This window comes from Lissotriton vulgaris, chromosome 3_1 (genome assembly GCF_964263255.1).
Source record: "Lissotriton vulgaris chromosome 3_1, aLisVul1.2, whole genome shotgun sequence".
Lineage (NCBI taxonomy): Eukaryota > Metazoa > Chordata > Amphibia > Caudata > Salamandridae > Lissotriton > Lissotriton vulgaris.
Window position 1 is genome coordinate 857262331 of NC_141689.1, and position 26503 is coordinate 857288833.

Here is a 26503-nt window from a genome sequence, read left to right on the forward strand (position 1 = left end):
GAGGAGAAGACGGCTGCAAGGGGGTTTGAAGGACACAAGTTAAAAGAGGGTTCTTCGCTTAGAGGGGGAAGATTGAGCGAAAATGCAGCAAATGAGGGCAGGAGCAAAGGAAGACAGCAGGGTGTAAATTGTAGAAGGTGAGGGTCCATGGAAGAGATGCACTGAACAGTTTACAAACATCAGACTGGACAGAGAGGGGAGTATATGAGGCTGCCGAGTGGAAGGAGGGGTTGGATGGGAAGTGGTGAAGAGTAGGGCTCGGGGCTCCATCACCTCGCTGGATTGCTGGAATGTGTGTGCTGCCTATAGCTCCCGAGCACCCCCAAGATCCATGATCATTTTGATAATAAATAAAAGCAGATGCAATGGACGGGGGTGAGGGTTCCGATAAAGAAAAAGATCAGAGAAAACAGAGAGAAAGACATAAGTGAAATGTGAAAGAAAGAGAATAATTGTACTGGAAGAAGTGACTGGAATACATAGAAGGGGAGAAAAGGAGAGTGTGAGAGATTGACAAAGCAGGGTGGAAGGAATGGGGGGGGGAATCAAGAGATTGAAGTGAGAGAAGTGGAGGGGAGAACTGCCTGTCAAACTATATGAGATTGTGAGAGATGGGGAAAGTTCAAAAGTGGCAGGGGAGGAAAGTAGGACGAAATCGGAACATGAAGGGGGGGGGGGGGGTAAAAAGAGCAGGCGTAAAGAGATTGGAAAGGGAAGACTGGTGAGTTTGAGAAGGACAGAGATTAAAAAAAACAAGCTCTCTGCATTGCTGTGGCTGGGGGTGGGGGAGCGGCAGCAATTGAAGTCTGATGCCGAGGCACAGACAAATGGTGGTGCGCGATGTGCACGGGGGCGGGGAAGCGGCAGCCTTTGATGTCCGATGCCGAAGCACAGACAGATGGTGGTGTGCTATGTGGCTGGCGATGGTGTGCATGCGCATAGATCACATGAACTGTATGCGATCCTCAGCCATTTTGGTAGATTTTTCTTTTCCGCTTTCTATAATCTCACATGAGCAATGCGCAAGCGCATTGGCTTAGGCGAGACCTAAAAATGTTGGGTGAATACTTATAGCGGCAGCTACAGGCCAAAATCCCCCCCTAGTAGTCTGGTGGGGCAGGAGTAACAACAGTATATCTGCTTTGTGGTAGCACATCATACATGGGTTAAGGACCTACTTTACCAATAGTAGCCTGAGATCAGTGCAGACCTCCCAGTCTGTGTATGTATAGGGTGGTCACCTGGCATTAAGGGAAGGTGCCTATCTTTGCACCGTAGACACCCTACTGTGTGTCCAACATGTCCGAGGAGCATCAAACCTCCAGCAGGTCTTTTTTGATGTCCTAAGAAGTTTGGTGGGTCAGTTGCTCTCGTCTTCCAACTCTGACTCTGGTTGCTCAGATGGCTGGTTTGGGGGTGGCAGACCTTTTGTATGCCCCATGGTGGTCTATGCGTAATCTAGCAGGGTAACGCATGGCATATGGAATTTCTTCCTTCTGTGACCTCTTTTTAACAAGGAGAAATTTCTTGAAGACGGACTGTACTGCCGCTGTAAAGTCAGAAAAGAAGGCAATTTAATTTCCTTGATATTGTATGGTCTTCTCCCGGGACAGGTAGAGCATCAGAATCTCAGTCTCGGTAATTGAGTAGCTTGGTTATAATTGGGCACGGAGGTGCCGCTAAGAGTGACCGAGCTATGAGACCCATACACCCTCTCCACTATCAACAGATTTGACAAGTTCTCAGATCCAAATATCTCCCTCAACATAGTTTCTACAAATTGTTCCATCTTGCTGGTGTTGGTGGGCAATGAGATACCAGCAGTAAGCCGGTCATTACGATGGGATCGTGCCTCTAGGTCTTCATTCGTAGCATGTATGACCACTAGAAGCAGTTCCATGTTCAAACATTTTGAGTTCCTGGACTGCAAGTTGCCTTTGGCTGTTGATATGTGCTGCTCCACCACTGTGAGTCGTTTCCACTGTTTTAGCCAACACAAGGAGATTATGGACGGAGCGCTGAAACTTTTCAGACACTCACCCCTGGTCACATATCTGGGTTGAATCCATCATCGTTCTTTAGCTCACTTCGCCACCCCAGTTCGGACCCAGCCATATGCAAATCAGTCTTGACCCTGTTCCTCTTGGGAACAGTTCAGCCAGAACTGCCAAGCCAGGTCTTCCCTGGACCGGAAACCAGCATCCTGGAACGAGTTTCAGGGTAACACCCATCATCAGCCAGGCTAGCTTGAATCAAGTGACAAAGTGAGCAAGGGACCCATGTCTATGCATACCCTGCCAACTTAGGGCGAACATATGGCTGGGTCTGAACTTGGGTGTATGAAAAGTTTCAGCGCTCCGTCCATCAACTCCTCGCATTTGTTAAAAATCCTCATGCATAATAAATTACGCTAGTTTTCGAATAAAACCACACAACATTTATTCTGCACATAACTAGGTAAAAGGTCAGCGCAAGAGCCGTTATGTAGAACAAGGTAGGATAAATGTAGGTAAAAGGTAGGGCAGTTACCTAGGCCTATATTGGGGTACATTGGGGCTCATAACAATAGTTGTGGCCCCGAAACACAGGCATGTGCTGAACAGGTTTAGCTTGCAGGGCCCTTTCCGCTGGCTAACATTGAACAATGGCTCGTGTTGGTCATCATCTGGACCAGTCAGTGTGGTGGATAATAAGGAATAACCTTATTGAATGGATTGAGCAATACTTAAAGCTAGTTTTCTTTCTTTGGCTTATAAATTTCACAAATTCAGTGTCTGCCTGTAATTATCTTGAAAAAAAGTGAAGATTAAATACTGAAACTTTCATTTTTGGCACACTTCTTGGGCACTGTACCATCATCACCTTTATTCTCTGTAGTTCTGGAAGCCCTTTAACCAGACATCTATCTGCTCACATGTCATGCATCACAAATCATGGTTCTTTCACCTGAAAAGTCTTACATGGAACGTACATTTTTAAAATTGCTCTATGACGGTTAGGATAATAGAAATCTGCTTAATCCCTTTTTAGGTCTCGCCTGGAAATCGCATCCGAAGGATGCGTCCAGGCTGGAGACTTATAGCGAGCTGACACGGGGGAATGACGGACAAGAAACTGTCACGCGCTTCTCCCCGGCTGGATTCAGCTGCTTGCACGCGCACCAACATTCACGCATGCGCACATCACAGCCACACGCATACACAGCACTCATGCATGCGCACATACACACGCATACACAGGCACACCCCCGTCGCCGCCGCCGCACCTACACGCATACACAGAGACCCCTCCACACACACCAGCCCCTCTCCTCCCGGCTCCACTCACCGGTGTCTGGCGGGCGCTCCCCGGGTCTCCAGGCTCCTTCCCTTCCTCCGCAGCTGCAGGCTCTCAACATTCACACATGCGCACATCACAGCCACACGCATACACAGCACTCATGCATGCGCACATACACACGCATACACAGGCACACCCCCCGTCGCCGCCGCCGCACCTACACGCATACACAGAGACCCCTCCACACACACCAGCCCCTCTCCTCCCGGCTCCACTCACCGGTGTCTGGCGGGCGCTCCCCGAGTCTCCAGGCACCTTCCCTTCCTCCGCAGCTGCAGGCTCTCCCCACATCACGGGGGCCCGCTGCTAGACAGAAGGCTTCTCTGTGGCCGGGCGGTGGTAGCGCTCGGCGGGGCTCTCTCTCCACATGGGAGCCCCGCCTCCTCAGTGCGCCCGCTTCGCCCGCGGGTCTTCACCCGGTCCCCCATCTCGGGACCGGGACTTAAAGGGAAACAGTATCCAGGGCTCCTTCCTGGTCACGGGAGCCCCGGGGCCGCAATGCTCACGCCACTTCCTGCTGCCGGCTCCTCTTCCTGGTTGCACGTCAGGTCCCGGGCCAGCAGCCAATCAGAGCGCGGCCCGGGAATGACGTCACAGAGGTGTCCCGCAGTACCGCCCCCGGCCTGCCTGACTTCTCAATTACTTTATTCAGGTTATTTTTTTATTTTAACTAACTTTGGCCAAAGCTCTTGTCAGTGTAGGCGCCCACGCCTGCTGACTTTCACCTTCTGAATAGTTAAGGTTCCGCCCGACGCCTCTCACGGGTTCCTTGGAGATGAGTTACGGCAGGCCGCCGCCTGACGTAGGAGGCATGACGTCCTTGAAGGTGGACAATCTTACCTACAGGACGTCGCCCGAAACACTTCGAAGAGTTTTCGAGAAGTATGGACGAGTAGGCGACGTCTATATCCCCCGCGACCGATACACGAAGGAGAGCCGCGGTTTTGCCTTTGTAAGATTCCATGACAAACGTGATGGCGAGGATGCGATGGACGCCATGGACGGAGCCGTACTGGATGGGCGCGAACTTCGGGTGCAGATGGCTCGTTATGGAAGGCCACCAGACTCACACCATAGCCGCAGGAGACCACCACCCCGAAGATATGGAGGCAGTGGAGGAAGTTATGGACGCCGGAGTCGCAGTCCCAGGAGGCGTCGTCGGTCGAGGTCCCGCAGTCGGAGTCGCTCCAGATCCCGCAGCAGGAGCCGCTACAGCCTATCCAAGTCAAGATCCCGCACACGATCAAGGTCTCGTTCCACATCGAAGTCCTGACAGTGAGTGCAGAGTGCGTGCAGAGTGAGTGCAGAGTGACAGTGAGTGCGGAGTGACAGTGAGTGCGGAGTGACAGTGAGTGCGGAGTGACAGTGAGTGCGGAGTGACAGTGAGTGCGGAGTGACAGTGAGTGCGGAGTGACAGTGAGTGCGGAGTGACAGTGAGTGCGGAGTGACAGTGAGTGCGGAGTGACAGTGAGTGCGGAGTGACAGTGAGTGCAGAGTGACAGTGCGTGCAGAGTGACAGTGCGTGCAGAGTGACAGTGCGTGCGGAGTGCGTGCGGAGTGACAGTGCGTGCAGAGTGACAGTGCGTGCAGAGTGACAGTGCGTGCAGAGTGACAGTGCGTGCAGAGTGACAGTGCGTGCAGAGTGACAGTGCGTGCAGAGTGACAGTGCGTGCAGAGTGCGTGCAGAGTGACAGTGCGTGCAGAGTGCGTGCAGAGTGACAGTGCGTGCAGAGTGCGTGCAGAGTGACAGTAGGTGCAGAGTGCGTGCAGAGTGACAGTGAGTGCAGAGTGACAGTGAGTGCGGAGTGCGTGCAGAGTGACAGTGCGTGCAGAGTGACAGTGAGTGCGGAGTGCGTGCAGAGTGACAGTGCGTGCAGAGTGACAGTGAGTGCGGAGTGCGTGCAGAGTGACAGTGCGTGCAGAGTGACAGTGAGTGCGGAGTGCGTGCAGAGTGACAGTGAGTGCGGAGTGCGTGCAGAGTGACAGTGCGTGCAGAGTGACAGTGCGTGCAGAGTGACAGTGCGTGCAGAGTGACAGTGCGTGCAGAGTGACAGTGCGTGCAGAGTGACAGTGCGTGCAGAGTGCGTGCAGAGTGACAGTGCGTGCAGAGTGCGTGCAGAGTGACAGTGAGTGCAGAGTGCGTGCAGAGTGACAGTAGGTGCAGAGTGCGTGCAGAGTGACAGTAGGTGCAGAGTGCGTGCAGAGTGACAGTGAGTGCAGAGTGACAGTGAGTGCAGAGTGACAGTGAGTGCAGAGTGACAGTGAGTGCAGAGTGACAGTGAGTGCAGAGTGACAGTGCGTGCAGAGTGACAGTGAGTGCAGAGTGCGTGCAGAGTGACAGTGAGTGCAGAGTGCGTGCAGAGTGACAGTGAGTGCAGAGTGCGTGCAGAGTGACAGTGAGTGCAGGGTGAGTGCAGAGTGACAGTGAGTGCCCAGTGAGTGCAGAGTGACAGTGAGTGCAGAGTGACAGTGAGTGCAGAGTGACAGTGAGTGCAGAGTGACAGTGAGTGCAGAGTGACAGTGAGTGCAGAGTGAGTGCAAAGTGAGTGCAGAGTGACAGTGAGTGCAGTCACTCAGCACCACCACATTATCACTCAGAACCACCACAGCACCACTCAGCACCACCACAGCACCACCACAGCACCACCACAGCACCACCACAGCACCACCACAGCATCACTCAGCATCACCACAGCCCCATTGAGCACCACCACAGCATCACTCAGCACCACCACAGCACAAATATGTTCTCTCAATGTTTCAAGCTTTATTACAAATGTCACAAAAAGATGTTCATATTTCACTTCTGGATTTCGTTACAATAAAATACACTGAACATAATCTTCACAAAAGTTATTTACAAAAGTTTAAGCTATTGCCATTATAAATTACAATCACTTTTATTAAGTATTAAAAAAAAATTAAAAGCCATTGTTATTTGTAATATCAATACATCTAAGTCACGTAAATACAAATGTTGCATTACAAATGCTATAGGCGTCACATTTGCGAAAGTTATAACTATTGGCATTGTAAATGACAAAGCTATTAATTTAGCTATTTTCAAAACCAACACATAAATGAACATTTGGTGAATTTCCATTAAAATATTTGACTTTTTTACTAAGATATCATTATACTCTTTTATGCAAACAAAATTTAGATACTGCATAAATAACTTTAATAAAACATATTTTATATGTAGCTTTTTATGTAAAAAAAAAACTATAGCACAAAGCAAAAAACAATTGCCATTTACAATGCTAATAGCTCAAACTTAAATAATGCGAGACCTATTGCATTGCAAATGCTTGTTGTAATTTGAAATATCTACACCAATCAGCTAGGGTCCTGAGTAATTCTCAACATGTTTAAAAGATCACAACAAGTGTTATTTTTGTTTTTTGGTCAAAGCTGAATCTTTCCGCTGGCTTCCCGATTTGATCATTTAAATAGACTTGTTTAAAACGACTTGCTTTATATGCCATATTCACAGGAGTTGCCTTATTCCATAACTCCTACTAACACCTCAGTCTATACTCTGACTCTAAGACTAAGATGAACTATGTGGTTCCAGCTTTTAGGGTAGCTCTTCTGGCATTGCCTAAATGCAACATGCCACAGTGCCCTCAGACTATTGCCTTTTTGTGAACCGGTTCTAAGACCTGACTTATATGACACATTATCCAAGTGTATTCTACTTTTTAATGACTTTTACTACTGCACTAAGATACCTTCCTCAGATCTTTGTGGCCAGTAAATAGCTCTTTACCACAGGCTTACTGGCTTCTTTGACAATGGAAGCTCCAACAAATATTAGTAAGATGTTGGTTCAGTGAGAGTAGCTCTCTATATATGATCGGATTGCCCCACTTTACTTAAATTTTGGAAAGATGTAATAGGGCAATAAAGGAGCTGGTTAATTCCAAAGGTGACATCAGCACCTTGTTGCTGGGCATAAGTTTCTCACTGGCAATGTTCAAAGTCTCCTTGGGGTATACACCGAATCACCGACTGTTAAACTGTTGATAATGCCAAACTGATTAGTACAACTTTTGACAGGAAACTGACACACTTTGGTGTGCTACTTAAGGTACTGGAGCAGAAGCACAAGCCACAGTATCTTAAAGCAACTGCAGAGTTTCCCCACTGAGTGCTTTAGAATCGGTGGAGACTCAGGAGAATGATGTTCTCTGCCACCACTGGAGATGGGTCTCTGAGACCTAGAGCAGGATAAGGATACACATGTGTTCAGACCTGAGGGACATTATAGATGCAGGTGTACTGAACTCCCAAGTGTTGTCAACTTGGCAAGAGGGTTGTTTTGTCAGTAATCCAGTAATATGGATTCCAGAGCCAAGCCCCAAAGGCTCTATGTGCTATAACGCATGAGTTGGACTCTAGCCAATATTTTACAGTCAGTGTGGGTTTATACTTTCATTGGACGGGGGATGGTGGCAGCTCCCTCCTGAATCGTTTTGCTGGCTTATGGTGATCCCACTTAACGTTTTTATCCTGACCTGAAGGATTTTAATTCATTGCACTTTCTTTGTTTTATATGTGAAGGGGACACTGTGTTATTTGCGGGGATATTTAGACTGATGCACACGCATTAACGGGGCTCTAAGCACTTATTTTGGTGGAACGAAGGCCTGTTCTCTGTGACCGGTCCTACCCGCCCTGGTCCGACGCGGTAGCTAGTACCGTTGCACAGAGGGCGTGGTAGGTAGAGCCAGGCACTTCCGTCTCCACTTCCGCTTTAGCAGGTTAGCGCTCTAGTTGCAGGGGAGAATCCTGCATAAATTTCGCATGCCCCAGCGACCGCGCAGCGGATGTGCGCAGTGGGCGCGCGAAGGCGCGCACAAGGCAAGCCCGTCTGCGCCCGGCTGGGGCAAGGGGCACGGGGCCAGGACCCCTTGAGGAGCTCAGGTATGCATATCTTATTCGCAACAGGAACTGCTGGCTCTCCGTACTGGGGCAATGGCTCGCTGTAGTCATTCTATGGACCCGAGCGGGGCTGATCGAATTAAGGAGTGCAGGTACTGCTGATTTTCTACTAATCCTTTTTTAGGGAGCTGTGAGACTAATAAAGAGCTCAGATGCGCCTTGATCAATTGCAGGTCACTTAAGAAACATAGGGTGGAAATACGAGACTATTTAGTCGATAGTCAGCTAGATATATTTTTTATTACTGAAACCTGGCTGGATGAGGATTCGGCTCCAGAAATATTGGATGCATTACCTCCAGGGTATGGGATATGTAGGTTGGATAGTCCCTGCGGAAGGGGGGAGGGATCGCTATTATTCACAAGGGCAACATAAAGCGTACCTTAGAGCCAGCGATAGTATCTGTTAGTGAAGCAGGCACCTTTTCCATAACACTGTCGAATAACTATATAATTAAGGGCCTTTTAGTCTATAGACCACCGGGAGGAAGTACTTCATTCACCGCGAGCCTCATTCAGAATTTATTGCCCCCCGTCATGCGATATGAGAAGTTAATTCTGTTGGGTGATTTGAATTTGCACTTCGAGGATGCCTCTAATGTACCTGCCCAAGAGCTTCGACAGGACTTGCTAACCCTGCAATTATTAATAAAATCTGAGCTTCCTACACATCGGATGGGACACCTTTTGGATCCTATTTTTTGCAATTGGGAAGCTCCCAAAATTTAACCTCCTATACCCATGGTTTGGACGGACCATTTTATGGTTCCGTTCCAAATGAATTATTTCCTGGGTAGTACCGCTGGAAAAGCGGGAGGCACTAATAAAAGGCAGAGAAAATGGGCTAAGTTCTCTTCTGAGAACTTTTGCACTGCCCTGGCTCAGGGTGGGTCCCCGGGAAGATTGGGCTCTCAGATTAATGGTGCGTGAGAGGCCCTGAGCCATCGTATTCAGCTTGCTCTGGATAAAACAGCGCCTTGGTCTAGTATGGGCCCCTCGCGGCGAACTAAATCTGCCGTGTGGTTTAAAGCTAAATTAAGGGAGGCTAAGACTGCTTGTAAGCGTCTGGAGAGAAACTGGAGAAATGGTTATTTGCCTGCACAGGAGAGGGTATATAAATCCTGCCTCATGGAGTACCATGCCTTGACAAGGAAAACTCGATCGGCCTATTATGCAGAGCGGATTGATAAGGCGGATTGTTCCGCCAAAGAACTTTTCCTGGTATATAAGGAGTTATCCTCTTTGGCCTCCATTAAGGAACCAGAGATTGGCTCTGCGGAATCTTGCAATCAGATAGCAGATTTTTTTGCCAACAAAGTGAAGGATATTTACTCTACCTTCCCGAGGGAGTCTAGGGTTGGATCTGGTAGTGAGGAGACACCCATGGGCGGGTTAATGGAAGAAGATTGTCTGAAGGTGTTCAGGGTCCCAGAAACTGACTTGCTGCTAAAAGTAGCAATCGGCGTGAAATCCAGTTCACCTCCAGCTATAATCCTCAGAGGTAACTTTGAGATCTTAGCACCGTACATTAGATACCGGTTAGAGCTGTCTTTGGGATCTGATACAGTGCCGCTAACAGGGAAAGAAGCGGTGGTTCTTCCTCTAAAGAAAAAGCCACAGATTAGTATGGATCAGTTGAGCAATCTGCGACCCATACTGCTCCTCACATATTTTGCTAAAATAGCTGAAAAGCTGGTTAACCAGCAACTGACAGATCATATTGAAACCCATGGGGTCCTACATCCATCACAGTCGGCCTTCCGTACCTGCCACTCCACGGAATCAGCTTTGCTCTTCTCCACAGAGGCCTTGCGGAGACATGTGGATGAGGGTCAGACCGCAGCACTGATTCTTCTGGATCTCAGTGCCGCGTTTGACACTGTGGCGCATCACACCTTGCTGCAGTGTCTTAAGGAAGGAAGGAAGGGTGGAGTGGTAGGCAAGGCGTGGGACTGGCTGGAATCATTTCTCCACGAGCGCAGTTTTCGTGTTGAGCAAGGTCCCCATAGATCTAAAGCGATTAACCTGGATCAGGGGGTTCCCACAAGGTTCCAGCCTGAGCCCCACCCTTTTTAATCTGTATGTGGCAGCTGTGGTGCTAATAACTGAGCAATATGGGGTGGAAGTGGTGACTTACGCAGATGACACGCAGCTGGTTGTGGCTTTGGCACAGCCCGCTGAGTGCGCAGCCAGCAATTTTGCGTCTTGATCTCGCTGGATGGATGGCCGATAATTGTCTCAGACTGAACGGTGACAAAACGGAGGTGCTGATTGTGGGCTAGACTCCATCAGTCTGGACTTCGGCCTGGTGGCCTCAGTCTCTGGGTCCTCTACCTGTGCCTAAAGATCAAGTTAAGAACCTTGGAGTCTGGATTGACTCTTAAGATATCCTATGAGTATCACACTAGACGGGTGGCTGAGATCTGTTTCGGCATCCTGCGCAGTCTTAGAAAGACATTGGATCTGCTCCCTATGACCGCTAGGAAGGCCCTAGTTCATGCTTTGGTTACCTCCAGTCTGGACTATGGGAATGTCCTTTATTTAGGAGCCAATGTGAAATGTCTCCAGAGATTACAATATATCCAGAATGCGGCCGCCCGCCTGGTGCTCAAGCTGCCTAAAAGAGCCGCCTCAAAAAATGCTTTGGAATCGCTGCACTGGTTGCCTATTAGGGAGCGTGTTTTATTTAAAGCTCTCTGTGTTAGTCACAGAATAGCACAGGGGAAAGGCCCTTGCTTCCTCCGTAATCTGTTAACCCCTTACACCCCGACTCGGCTGCTACGATCACAATGGGGCTGGTATGATGTCTGTCCCTAAAATTAGAAGGGCAAGAGTGGGAAGTAGATCCTTACGTTTTTTGGCTGCTAGGCACTGGAATGCCCTCCCCCATAGGATTCGTGTTAAAGCTTCTGAGGCGGTTTTCCGTAAAGAACTGAAAACCCATTTATTCCCTAGGCACTAGTTCCTCTGGGTCAGGCGGGGAGGAAATGATATAGTGTGTTGGTCGTGGGCAAGCAACGAGCGGGGGGACGACACACTGGTTTATGTAACCAGGCGCTGTATAAATTCAGGATTATTATTATTATTATTTATCACTCCCTGTCAGACTCTGAATCCAGAAAGCTGGACGGGAGGGGATGGGAAGTGGAAAGGAATCAGGAGGTGGAATCGTCTCTTACATACCAACCTTAAAGCTGGGTCTCCAGTTTTCTTGAAAAGGGTTTTAAGGAATTTGGATTCCTGTTGAAGAAATAATCTGATGTTGTAAGAGGTCTGCTACGAACAAAACTAGGAAACTTCTTAAATGCCTGGTCTTTGATTAAAGATAGCCTAGATTGTTGTGATATGCTAAGAAGTTTAAACGCTTATGATTACCAACATTGTGTCCTGGCAGTAAATTTGCTATTCTTAATTATTTATACAAATTACTTTTTGGAAATTCCCTGCAACTTAAGTGATTGCTTGTTAAGTGAAACTCACTGGAAGTGTATTCCACAATTAACATAATGCACATCAAAAGGAGCAGCTGCCTTGTCGGACCCTTCTAATTATAGGGGCGGTAAAAAGCATGACTGCAAATTACGTTCTTTAGTGTGGGTTTGAATCATTAGGCCCATAAATGGATTTATGAGATATGGTCAGGACTTTAAAACTAATTATTTAATCAGTTGGTAACCAATGTAGAAGGTGAAGATGTTTAGATGTGATACATAATCTCTTTAAGACTACCTGTCCGATCAGGCGAAGTTATTGGAGTGATCTGAGTCACTGATCTGTTAGTACCAAGCCTAAGCATTTTTGTAGACTATGTAGTCATATGAAAGGTAGTCTTGAATGGTCAGTTTATGCCATTTGAAAAGTAAAAGGAGAGGGCCAGGGCCATGCCCACTCCTTGATAGCATACGAGGAATGTAAGATGCTTTTCAGGAGTCATTTTTGGGATCCGAGAGTTGTTGCAATCCATGATCTCGTTCAAGTTCATACAGAAGTATGTTGAAAGCACACGAATGCCAGTCATATGGATTGAACGTCCATCAAAGGGGTGTTGAGGTGGGGTTTGTGTGTTTTGGAATTGGATTCAATGAGTGTGGAGAGGAGGCAAGGCAGCAGGAACATGTAAGCAACACGCATGTGATCTAAGGGTGCATAAAGAGACTGTGGCATGTTGCATTTAGGCAATGCCACTGGAATTATCCAATGCTGTGGCGTTTTCTGTATAATTATGTTGCTTAATCTGCAGATTTTACATAAAAAAATGGTTTCTACCTTAAATCGATCAAAAGTTACTAAGAAAACAGCAAAACCTGTTGGAGTGCAGTGCCAAGCCCTTGTCAAAGGTTGAATGTTCACCTTTCAGTTGCTTATTGCTGTAATTGGGCGTAAAACTGGTGCTAATGGGGTGTAATCTTTGCTCGGAAGGTGTTTACATGTCTTAATAAGTAATTATAAAAAAGTGCCACTTCTCACAGCATAATTTGCTTTTTCATGCTGTATAATTCTGCCGCTTAATTAGGTCCTTCTCTTTGCATCATTTCCGTGCCTCTGCGTTAAAGATTGTGTATGTGACTGATAAAACTGGTGCGCACAGACTGAGCATTCCCCTTGTTTGCAAATGGGATAATCAGGTAAAATCATTGGTTATGCCATAAGCAACATATTGGTTAAGGCTACTTAAATATGTTAATCGGGCAGTTTTGATGATCTTGAGGTGTTTGGCTTGTAACCATAACACCCTGTTGAAAGAGTATATATATATATATATATATATATATATATGTAAATTCGATGTGATTTGTATCTACTGTATTTGGTCACTAGCTACAATTACTTTTTAAGGTCCTCTACATCATTTCTGTACTAAATCCAGTTTTCAGCTGCATTGACACGTCCTCGTAAAGCACTGGACAAACTGGGATGAAGACAAATATGGCAGTATGCCTGCTTTTTCTTTGTTTACATTTCCTCTTGCCACTTTATATTTTTTTTAAAGACTTGATTGTATGAAATGCAGTTACAGCCATCAAGAAAGTGGAAATGTTAAGTCTTGCTTCCAGAAGTTTGGGGATAGCTGCACTTGGATAGCAGGCATTCACTTTGCAGCAAGCTTTTCCAAAACATTTTTTGTTCGAGATCTTACGTTTTTAACTTTTGGTATAAAGAAAAATGCCTTTTATTTGGTTTTCTCATTGTTTTTTTTAATTAAATGTATTTTGTGATGGTTGCATTTTTGTAGTAGTGGGTAAAGTCCTTAATGATAACATGCTAATGTTTTCGGTACTCCTGAACTCCAATTTCTTTTTTTGTTTTGTTCTTGAAGCTTCTATGCAGACTTTGGACCACTCAATTTGGCAATGCTCTACAGATATTGTCGCAAACTGAATAAGAAGTTAAAGGTAAGCACATTCAGTGTTTTTGATCTTCAGTTGTATTGTCTTTTTCTATTTGCTAAATATAAGTTACAGTTTTCTTTAAGTTATTTCGTGAACATTACATGTCCAAAGTGGTACATTTATTGTATAAATGTTTAGCTCAGTTTGTTACAGATGTTCAATGCAAATTCCATCTCACTTAGTTTCTTAGCACGTGGCACACATTAGCAGTTCAGATTTGTAACTTGAAAATGGGCTTGATTTTCTTACATCGACTGCTGTTTATTTTAGAAACTGAACTTGCGTCTTGTTAGCTCTGCCTACTTAATGAATGCATTTTTCCTTATGTGACTGGATTTCCGTAACACGTCCACTTGCAGTATAAATGATTTGTGTAGATGTTTCAAGGATTAATCTTTCCTGACATGCAGCGTTGAACTTTTACTGTTGGAAAAATATGTTCCTTAGAGATGCTCCTTAATGATGTTTCTTAGAGAATATATATATATATATATATATATATATATATATATATATATATATATATATTTCTCTCTGTGCTTCCTTCATATATATATATATATATATATATATATATATATATATAATTTCAAAAGCATCCAAGTTTAAACGTACTCTCAGAAGCCAGGTTAGTACACAGTGTTGTTTATTGCTGTTACGCGTTTCGGAAGCTTCTGCTCCCTTGCTCACACAGCATACAGTGGAAAAACGGAGGAAACAGTCAACAGGTTTCAAATGGCCAGACCGGTTTCGGGAGTGGAAGAAGCCGCGGAAGAAGCCAGCTGCTGGTGCAGACCCGGATGACGCCATGAAGGGGTTATCACGATCGGGAGGTATTTTCCAGAAGGCAGCTGAAAATGACATTGGTGCTTAAATGAAAGGAACATCATACCCACTGGGGTGTTTATTTTCAACTATTGCTGGGATTTCTGATGAACTCACTCGAGAAAGACGGCATAGCACTACAGGAACCAGAAGGCTGTGAATACAGCCATGCCCACTGAGGCAGGCTCTTCAAAAGTAATTAGTGCAAATGTCGAACATTCTGTCATCCTACAGCGTGCCATTGATGAAGGGAAACACTCCCGAAACCGGTCTTGCCATTTGAAACCTGTTGACTGTTTCCTCCGTTTTTCCACTGTATGCTGCTTCCCTTCAACAAAGAATGGAATATTTGCACTTACCTGACGGCTTCTTCCTTGTGGGTAACCTTGTGAGAGTAATATATATATATATATATATATATATATATATATATATATCTATATATATATCATATATATATAATATAATATTTTCAGGCTCCAAATACACCGGTATCGTGGGTCACTCTTAGTGTCGGGTGCCGTGAAACGCAGCGGTGTACCGCGTTTTTAAACTACAGCTCCATTCCTCCATACCGGGCCGGGAACGAAGACTCAGCACTCACGGGCTCAGGTAATGCAGCAAAGTTTTTTATTCAAGCAAACGCGTTTCGGGACAGCGTCCCTTCGTCAGTGGTTCAACAGTGAAAAACGCCGCGCCATTTTTTAAAACCCACAATTGGTCACAAAAATGAAAGACTGACTATTTACAACTACAATGAGGTAGCGCCATCTTGGAATGTCTAAAACGGCTTCAATGCCCACACTGCTTAAACGCAATTTCATTTTGTTATTATATTATATTGTACCTTAATAAGGTTTCATAAAATATAACTAATGTCGTGGTCTGCAGACTATGACTGTCATTATGACATTGATATACTCAGTTCACACTGCTGAGCCCAATCGAGAGAACATCCCTTAAGAAACACAATATATGAGGGAATGGTGCCATGACCATAATTTTAGGGTCGTGCTTGCCGATACACGGCAAAATGTCTTGTTATAATATAATAACGAAATTAAATTGCGTTTAAGCAGTATACTTAAATGTGGGCATTGAAGCCGTTTTAGACATTCCAAGATGGCTCTACCTCATTGTAGTTGTAAATAGTCCGTCTTTCATTTTTGTGACCAATTGTGGGTTTTAAAAAATGGCGCAGCGTTTTTCACTGTTGAACCACTGACTAAGGGACGCTGTCCCGAAACGCGTTTGCTTGAATAAAAAACTTTGATGCATTACCTGAGCCCGTGAGTGCTGTGTCTTCGTTCCCGGCCCGGCTGAGTATGGGTAAGGAGGACTGATATATATATACTCTTTTGTGGTTCTTTAATCACACTGCAGGCCGTATTCTGTTGCAGAGTGCGCATAGGGAAAAGGAGACTTTTCACGTTTGAAATGAAGCGCTTAAATATGCGTGTAATCTTCATCCTTACTTGTCAATCCCCCAGCGCTAAAACACAGTCAGCCACAAAGCACTGTTCGTTTTTCTTATTTTCCATCTGTGGAAATGCAAATTCAGCTCACAGTTCTTTCCATCAGCTCCCAACTCGCCACGACCTGGAAACCTTTTCACAGGGAGCAAGCAGTGCTTTGTGGCTGACTGTGTTTTAGACTACAGTAATGTCCCTCCCCAGTGGTTGAAGCTCATGCGGAATGGTGTGCTGTGTTATTGGTTGAATAACCACGTCTTCAGTCTTTTTCAAAACTGCAGGAGTGAAGGACTGGTTTTTATGTGGTGTGGCAGAGTATTACAGATTTTAGGAGCCGCAACTAAAAAGCGGCGGTCGCCCCAGGAGACTGTTCTGGCACGTGGGACCACTAATTGATTAAGGGATGTAGATCGGAGCTGTCTGACCGGGTTATAAGGAATTAGCTGGTCTTTGAGAAAGCGAGGTCCTTGATCCTGCAATACCTTATAAACTGTGCACAGAGATTTAAACTTTATCCTGTTTTGGATGGTCAACCAATGGTAAGTCCTCAAGGTGTCTGAGATGGGTGCGAATTTAGGCGTTTTAGACAATAGGCGTGCAGCCGCGTTCTGTACAGTCTGCAGATTTTTTATGACTCGAGATTGTGCATTAAGAAAGAGTCCGTTACAGTAGTCTAATGATGTTAAAACCAATGAAGTAACCAGGGTCTGGGCGGCAGTGTCCGGCAGAAAAGGAATGATTTTTCTTACCATTCTGAGTTTAAAATGGGCAGAGGCCGCTACCTTATTTGCATGTGCCGTAAAATTGAGCTGGTCATCGAAGGTTACTCCTAGGTTTCTGACCTTAGAGATAGGGCAAGGTGGGGTGCCGAAGGCTGATGGCCACCAAGTTGCAGACCAGGCTGGCGAGAGAGTTCCAAAAATGACCACCTCCGTTTTATCGGAATTGAGCTTCAGGCAATTTCTCGCCATCCACTCACCAATAGCAATCATTCCATTTTGGAACCGTTCTGCTACCTCCTGCCCATCACCCTTGATGGCCAACACCAATTGCGTGTCATTTGCGTATGAGTATAAATAGTAGTATGACTGAACTATGAAGAGCATGCCTCCTTATGAGATTCCATTTCATGAGTTCCTCTATAACTATGACTTTGGGCATATAATGGATTCCCTTTTATTGTATTGCTACAAAACTGCAGACATCCACAACAGCTTCGACAACCAACCCGGAGACCAACCCACCCAACCATATGCTGAACATTCTCCCCCCTTGAACACCCTTAACGACTGGAACCCAATCTCCACTGAGGACACCATCCGCCTGATGAACTCCATCCACTCAGGTTCCCCCACAGACCCATGTCCTCACCACATCTTCAACAAAGCAGACTCCGCCATAGCACCGCACCTCCGAGACGTCATCAACTGCTCCTTCAACTCCGCCACCTTCCCGGAAAGCTGGAAACACGCTGAACTCACCGCCCTTCTGAAAAAACCCACAGCGGACCCCACCGAACTCAAAAATTACCGCCCCATCTCGCTCCTTCCTTTCCCGGCCAAAGTCATCGAGAAAGCTGTCAACAACCAGCTCGCCGCCTTCCTCGAAGCCAACAAATCCCTCGACTCCTCACAGTCTGGCTTCCGAACAAAACACAGCACTGAGACCGCCCTCATCGCAGCAACAGACGACATTCGAACTCTAATGGACAATGGAGACACAGTCGCACTCATCCTCCTCGACCTCTCTGCAGCCTTCGACACAGTCTGCCACAGCACCCTTTTACAACGCCTCAGAAACATCGGAATACAAGGAAAGGCACTTGAATGGATCACCTCGTTCCTCACCGGAAGAACCCAGAGAGTCCGCCTTCCACCATTCAAGTCCGAGGCCACTGAAGTCATCTGTGGCGTTCCACAAGGATCCTCACTCAGTCCCACCCTCTTCAACGTATACATGAGCCCCCTCGCGGCCATCGCCCGCCAACACAACCTCAACATCATCTCTTACGCAGATGACACTCAACTGATCCTTTCTCTCACCAATGACCCCAGCACCGCCAAAACTAACCTACACGAAGGAATGAAAGAAGTTGCCGAATGGATGAAACACAGCCGTCTGAAACTGAACTCAGATAAAACAGAAGTCCTCATCTTAGGTACATCCCCCTCTGCATGGGACGACTCTTGGTGGCCGGAAGCCCTTGGAAAAGCACCCATCCCGACAGACCACGCACGGAACCTAGGCGTTATCCTGGACTCTTCACTTTCAATGAACAGACAAGTCAGCGCCGTATCCTCATCCTGCTTCAACATTCTTCGCATGCTCAAAAAAACATTTCGCTGGATCCCCACCGAAACCAGAAAAACAGTCACCCATGCTCTGGTCACGAGCCGACTGGACTACGGAAACACCCTCTACGCAGGTACTACCGCTAAACTCCAGAAGAAACTCCAACGAATCCAAAACGCCTCAGCCAGGATCATATTAGACATCCCGCGTAACGAACACATCTCTGGTCACCTGAAAGACCTCCACTGGCTACCCGTCAATAAGAGGATCACTTTCCGATTGCTAACCCACGCACACAAATTACTCTACGACATCGGACCAGAATGCCTCAACTCACGACTGTCCTTCTACACCCCCTCCCGCCAACTACGTTCTTCCAGCCAAGCCCTCGCCACTGTACCTCGCATCAACAAGACCACCATGGGAGGCAGATCCTTCTCATACCTGGCAGCTAAAACATGGAACTCGCTCCCCACTTACCTTCACCTTACCCAGAACCACCTAGCATTCAGAAAGCAACTTAAAACGTGGATATTTGACAAGTAATCCTCCTCCCCTCCCTAAGCGCCTTGAGACCCTCTGGGTATGTAGTGCGCTATATAAATTCTTTGACTTGACTTGACTTGACTACAGAGTACATTCTTGATTAGACTTACATTCGGGTGATTTCTTAACAATAGAAACTGTTCCTAGCTCTTTCTCCCTGCCCAACATCCATATTCACAACCATAGTTCCCGGGTGGGACCTCTTGGATAACGAAACATTTAAAAAAAAAATGTGTTTTACAATTTATATGTTTTGTAATGTTGTATGCACCTTAGCACTTGCACTTTTTGGCTGTCATCTAATTGGTAGGGCGTTTAGCATATGATGTTTTATCACAGAACGATGGTGGTCAATTCAATTGCAATGTGAATGGATAAACCTTACACAAATGTAATCTTAAGGATGAGAAGTAACTGTGCATTATGCTTTAATTTTTACTTTTGATGGCACAGTTTTTTAATTGGGAATAATTTTGTACGAAAATATTGAAATGAAATATTGCCAATGTTGTTCAGCTATTTGTTGTCTAAGACATGTGTCTCTGATCCATCTTTATCATTCTCAATAATACTGAGCTATGTGATATTTTATGCAGTCACCAGTGCCTAAGGTAGAACAAGTTTGGTGTTCAAAGTCTGTTTAACATGTTTTGTACCTGTCAGGTGACCTCTAAGCACATGATTGGTTTAGTGGTGTTTTAAATATAGTTGGGTTTGAATGCACTGACGTTTAGTGAACAAGGCGACTGAGCTTTCCGAAACGCGTCTTTGTGCACATGCAGTTCACTTGAGAAATGCTAAAATAAAAATACCTGCAACTTGAAACCAAGGAAGTGTCCGTTTCTAAGTTGAGTCTGCTTTTTTTGAACTGTCATTAGCAAAGATGGCTGGAAGTAATGAGACACGCGAGTGGTAGGTGTGTGCTCATTCTCCGAATAATAGCATGCATTCCAGAAAGAGGGGCTTGTCCATGAGATACATTGTTTAGAACCAGAAGTCTTTGGCTGACAAGATGATGCACCAGGATCAGCACAGTCTTGCAAGCAAAATCTACATTTGGCTTAACAACCAGTATTAATGCTCACCAGCAAAAGCTCCCAGTTGGAGTGTAGTTGATCGACATCAATGGTGTTAATTTTTTTTTTTTAAGTTGCCAGAATATAACATGCTGTTGTGGATATGGTTAGGGCTATGCTCTTCAGAATAATGAGAAACACAATTGCAGAGAAGCAAGTACGATATATGTATTTGCCATGGATGCTTTGTCCGAGTTCAGATTCCAGTGGATTTGAATCCAGCGTTGACAAAAATCCATAATTTTACTGTTGTGTTCTGAAAAGAGTTTGCCAGTATCCACTAATGTACAGGGGCAGTACAGGCTTCCCTAAGACAAAGAACAGGTATAGCACAGTTGGCTTCAAAGCAGTCCATATTTCTTCCCTTACAAAGAACAGGTGAAATATGTGCAGTCCAATACATATTTAAATCATGCACAGAATAATGCCATCAGCAGTTTAAGTTCCCCTGTCCTTTAGCATCCATTAATTCCACATTGGGGGGTCTGGAGTGCATCACCAGCATGACAGTGTGTAGTATTAAGAGCTAAAGGAATGTTTGGATACCAATTAGAAGTTAATTTTAAAAACAAAAAGCACAGGAAATGGGGGCTTTGTTGTAACTGATGAGGCATCCCCCTTCTGGAGATCTCTCTGAAGAGCTCATCTGAAATAATGTGTGGCTCTCAATGTATCACCAAATATCTGTAAGCTGGCAACTTACTCTGCTGCTGACATTGTGTGTGACCTGCAAGTTTCAAACTTGAATCGTGTTACGCTCCTTCAGGTTGATACATTCAGTACTGTTACACTGGAAAATAGAAATACCCCCTCTTTACAGCCCATAAAAGGCAGGCTGAGGTATAAAGTGCGGAATAAAAACATTCATTTGAAGCCAACTACTGTATTGTGTCCGAATCTGGAAGTTATGCATAAGTTTTACTGTCCATGTCTATAGGGCACTTCTGGGATATTGTCAAGTGATGAAGCCTGTCTAAATCAGTGTGTCTAGGTCTTAATTCTTCATCTGGATTCCTGTGTGTTCCCTCAGAAACCACCTCTGTGTGTTGTGTGTATCTGGAAACATTTAGTGGTGTCCTTTCTTGATGCAACATCAAGCCCAGCCTCTTGTTCCGAAGGAGTCTGAATAGATGGTGGATGGAGAGATCGTTGATGTCTATATGGAAGGGTGCAATAATGCTGGTGAGGTAGGTGAATCGATGCAACACTAGGCTAGAGGGACAACTGAGGCAGCGCTATGGAGAGGGAGTAGGGGTTGAAAGCAATTGGTATCCGTCAGTCAGGGATGCTTAGGCTGAACAGTACATGGTGGCATGGCCACATGAATCAAAGGAAGCACCAAGCTGGGAGGACGTGGAGCTAAATACCATTGTTTTGGGAACAGGGAAAAAGACAGCTGGGAAGTGGGTGACAAATTAAGCAATGTATACCGCCTAAGGCTGGTGTAGGGTAGCAATTGTGATGATGGAGAGTAACAGGAGTTAGCAGAGAAGGTGACCAGCATTTTAAATCAACTGGGAGGTGGAGAACAGAATGCAGTCCGAGCAGTATGTGTGGGGTGAAAATTGTGTTTGTTGTGACTGGAGCAAGGAGGGTAATCAGTGGTGGGGTCGATTTCCGAGAGTAAAGAAATGCTTCCCTGGCTCACACTGTATAGAACCAGTGGCATGCATCTCCTGCTAGTGTGCCTGAGTGCCTCCCATCATGTTGAAGCTCAACTGATTATTTGCATACAATAAATCCGAGCACCCAGCTTACCTTGGGCTCTGCCCAATAAAATCTCAGCATGTGAAATGCGGATTTGCAGGAAGGCAGGTGGTGGTAGAAGCAGCTTGTCACTTTCCTACTGCCTCCTCATTGATTGGACCATCACTGCAACAAACTGCTTCACATCAGGGAATAGCTGGGAGTGGGGGTCATAGAAGCCAAAGGGTAGGTTCCGTACAGGCAATAGCAGAGTGATGCATTTGGCACAATAATATGGAGGCTCAGTGCAGAATGGAAGGTGAGATCTTCAGAGTTCCTGAAGAAACTGCTTGTGGTGGTTTCATGTTAGTTGATTAGTTTACTGCAACCAAATGATTCCAAATCACCAAGGATGAAAAGCTACAGACCTCTGCGGTTTTCCGTAATCTGCCAGTTCAGCCCATATTGTTCAGTGATCAGAATAAACGTCAGCTGCCTCAATGCACTAGGCTGTTTTACAAAAACCAGAGCCTTGAGGTCTTGGTGATGTAGACTCTTCTAGTAACCTTAAACACGGTCATGGTGACAACATAATGTACACTTGGAGCACAAAGGATGGAACTTGATCTTTGAAGAAGTAATTTTATCACTTACCATACCACTTAAGATCTCAATCATCTAGAAATAATTCCAGACTGTACAACGACTGATCAGACTGTTCATAAAACTTTGCCAGACATAGAATTATTTCTAAAAAGCATGTGAAGGGAATGTTACTTATGTAAGTGTGCAAACTATAGATGTTGTAGTACTGGGGAGAGAGAATTTTTTTCTGGAGCCAGCCACATTGACAGCCCAGGTGTCTGTTGAGAGACGAGGGTTGCAAGGCCTGACATATATAGCACAACAAACTAAACTTAACGTATTAGCAAAGGGTCAATTTTTCTTATTTTTTGATATTGGGGAGGCTCAGTCATTGCTCATGAAAATGTCTAATTATCATTCTGAATCCTAAAGTTGCTGGCTGTTAGGTTTGATTTTTCGTTTGGGATCAGTATTCCATGCCAGGTGATCCTGGGTAGAGATTTTAACTTCCTCCAAGATTTGGCGTTAGACACATCCTCTAACATACGAAGGCAGAATAAGCCACAAATGATTAAAGCTTTAGCTAATTGCAAGAGGGAATTAGACCTGGTCGGTCTTTGGTGTACCCAGTATCCTAAGACACATGAACTTTCATGTTTCTCTTTAAATATAACTCTGCTTCGAGAATAGAGTTTCTCACTTCATATAGCTTGAAATTGGTTAATCATTAATATATACAGAATACCTTCTCAGACAACGCCACTGTTAAAATGGAAGTAATGGGAATTAAGATGGAAAGAGCAGTAGGCCAATGTGTTTCTAATAGTCAATTTAAAGGATGAAGAGTGGTGCACTGAGGTCCATGATGAGATTTTAAATGATTTTAGGACCAATAGTAATACTGCCCATATAGAGTATGTATGTGAGGCTTTTAAGGCAACAGTTCGCGGATACATCAAGACTAAAAGGATACAGCAACGAAAAGAGGCATCCTTACACAGATGGGAACTGGAGGCTGAATTACACCAGACAAACCTAGCACTTCTGCAAACTAGAAATGCTGTAAATAAAGAATTACTTAACCAGGCTAAAATACATATCCAAGAATATTACTATGCACAAGGATTTACTACAAACATCACATATCTCCAAAAGGTATATGAAGAAAGCGTAAACAGAGGTAGATTACTGACTTGGCAGGCTTGCGAACGACAAGCCAGTAATAAGATCACCTCCCTATTAGATACAGAAACAAAAGCCCACTTATCTGAATCACTTGATATTCAGAAGCCTTTCCTGCAACATTATAAGATGATTTATAATTCACAGCAACAGGTAGATATCATCCGACATAGGCAGCTTTTAGATAAGCTTCCTAACTTACGGCTGTCAAATGATCAAGCTCCGAAGATGGTTCCTAAATTCTCCCTCGAAGAAATAGTGATGCAATCCTTATCTAATGGTAAATCGGCTGGGGAAGATGGCATTTCAGCAGCACTATATAAGAAGTTGGACCAGTTTTAAATAAAGATTTTTTTTAAATTGCCACTCATATACTGGGAGGAGGTGAACCTCCACCATCATTCAATCAGTTTTTTAAATGTAGACTATAAGATTTTTACTAGCTTTTAGCAAATAGCATGAGTAATGCCATAGGATCGATTATACACCGAGATCAGTTCGGGTTTGTAGCAGACGGGCAACTTTTTACCAACACAAACATTTTAATAAAAGTCTTAGATTGCATGACGCAGAATAAAATACCAGCACAGGTGATGTTGTTAGACGACGAAAAGGCTTTTGATTTAGTATTTTGGGAAGGTCTTTTCACGATCCTAGGAGGATTTAGGTTTCCGAAAAATCTTACTGAAATAATAACTGGTGGTAGCACCCTCATGTAAGCGAAAGTCATCATTAATTCTAGTAATATAGCTGCAAGCAGAGTAAATAAGGGCATGCAAAAGGGTTGCCCCCTGCCACCATTACTCTGTGGCCCGTTTATAGAGCCGCTGGCAATAGCTATCCGAAATAAAGCAACTACAACCGAGCCAATAAACGGGATGTCAAATATAAAACTATACGCAGATGATTTTGTCCTGTTCCTTAAACCGGAGTAAGATATTCAGGAGAAAATCTTTGGGATTTTTCAAGAATTTCAAGAACTAGGCGGATATAAAACGAAGAAGTCAAAAACTTAAATTCTGTGATGTAATTGTGTAAATCTTTTTATTAATAAAAGAACAAAGGGCTACTTAGAAACGTATGTCTCCGAGAATGTGAACGATCTGTAACTACTGAATTACGTACCAGTAATACACAAAATTAAGCTGCTGCTCGCCAAATTGACCCACCTGCCTCTTTCATTAATTGGGCGCGTGGCCTTAATTTGCATGTCAGTTCTGCCTCTTTGTAATTTTTTTCTTTTTAGCAATTCCATATGCACTACAGATGACATGTATAAAGTGTTACGAAGCTCCTTCCCAACCTTTTATATGGGCAAATAAAATACCCAGACTGGCGCTAGATACCTTACACAGGCCAACTATGTAAGGAGGTATGTCGCTTCCTAACTTAAAGGAATATTACTCCGCAAATTTTGCACATAGTACTTCTAGATTTATTAGCAGTTCCAGCTTGTTCAGCACAAATAACTTTTTTTTTTGGTAAAAACAAATAACTTTTTTATAAGATTTTTAAACGAATATAACATTTAAATCTGAGACTTGTTAAAAAAAAAAGAAAGCACGATGTAAGGTTACTGCAATGGTTATTATAATAAAAGGCACAAATGTTTAAGTATTACAATATACCTCTGATAAATGGCTCCACTAGCTTGATAGATATATATTTAGGGGAACAACTCCTGGTAGAGTCAAATCTTACACAGAAATGGGAAAGGAATGGATATTCCATGGTTGCTGATTTTATCAACTCAGATGGCTGGAAAAACTGGAATGAGATAGAACACCGCATTACATATTTTAAAGAAACATTACAACGGTCCTTTCTCCAGATTAGAAATTACTTACAAATTATAAATCCCACTCTGCTCTCTGCAAAGCTGGATCTTAGGAATTGATTGAATCAACCACACGTAGATCAATTAGTGGCTGGATATCAGTTTTTAGAGAGAACACTAATAATAAAACGTTCGAAAAGGCTCGGGATAAATGGTAAACTAAAAATAACCTTCATCTTTCGATGGGAGCTTGGAATAAGATCCAAAAAGTTTAATGCCACATTAATGAAAGAGGCTAACTTTAGGAGAATGCAATGTTACGCAAAATGGCTACTATATAGAACCCCAGCCTTTTTACCTAAAATATACCTTAGGGTACAATATACATGCTTTCAATGTACAGTGAGAGGTGGGGGTAATTGGACTTGAATTGTCTGGGATTGTCCAAAAATAAAAATGTTTGCGGCAACATCAATAAGTAATGTAAGCACAATTCAGAGACCAGGGCAGATATTGATATTAACACTGCTATTATAGGATACTACCTGAATATTATAACCAGCCTTTTACAGGAGAAACATTTATAATTGCCAGAGTAGCCAGATCTTTGATATTGCAGAATTGACAGAGTGAAAGTATCCCAACATTTCAGCAATGGCTGAACAAAATGTGTAGAGTTCGGGGCTTGGAAAAATGATATCCTTTAAGGTCAGGCTCTTACACTACGTTTAAATTAATATGGGAATCTCTTCAACAATGCCTTTTTCAATTCCTTATTAGCGAAAAATAAGGATTCGCTAATAAGGAATAGCAAAAGGCTATGCATGTAGAAATAGCTTAAAAAATTGCGATTTCTAAACATTCCTTAATTGTGACTTGCAAATTGCGAGTCGCAGTTAAGGAACACCTCCCCATTCATTCCTATGGGTCTAGAGGCCCATAGGAATGAATGGGAAGACATTCCCAACTTACGATTCTCAATTAGAGAATCGCAAATTGAGAATGCTATTTCAAGGGTGCCAGGGTGTCAAAAAGACACCCTGTTGCACCCCTGAAATCTGCATATGAGTACATCTTGCACACACACATTCCCCAAGGGCATGTGAGTGTGTAAAATGGAACTTTGAAAAATGCACTTTAGTGCATTTTTCAAAGTTTTTGCAAATTACCATGAAGTTCAACTTCATGGTAATTTGCTCCCCCTATTAGCGAAATCGCTTTTTTTTAACTTTAATTCATTGCATTTAAGGAATCTCAATTTGAGATTCCTTAAATGCAATCGCAATTTAAGAAATCACAATTTAGAGATTACTTAAATTGCGATTTTTGCATTTGGGATGATATATAAATAGCTTTGGCAGAGGCTGCTTGTATAGCTTTGGATAAC

General features: G+C 44.3%; 1 protein-coding gene and 1 pseudogene across 6 annotated transcripts in view; both read left to right on the top strand.

The window, feature by feature from the left end:
* Positions 1-26503, top strand: part of CDC14B (cell division cycle 14B) — a 420083-nt gene that overhangs the window by 47285 nt on the left and 346295 nt on the right. For all 6 annotated transcript variants that reach the window (XM_086961162.1, XM_086961163.1, XM_086961165.1 and 3 more), the window contains exon 3: positions 13603-13678. In XM_086961162.1, the coding sequence (XP_086817288.1) occupies positions 13603-13678 (76 nt within the window). The remainder of the gene's footprint in view (positions 1-13602; positions 13679-26503) is intronic.
* LOC147727127 (serine/arginine-rich splicing factor 2 pseudogene) lies at positions 4115-4612 on the top strand (annotated as a pseudogene).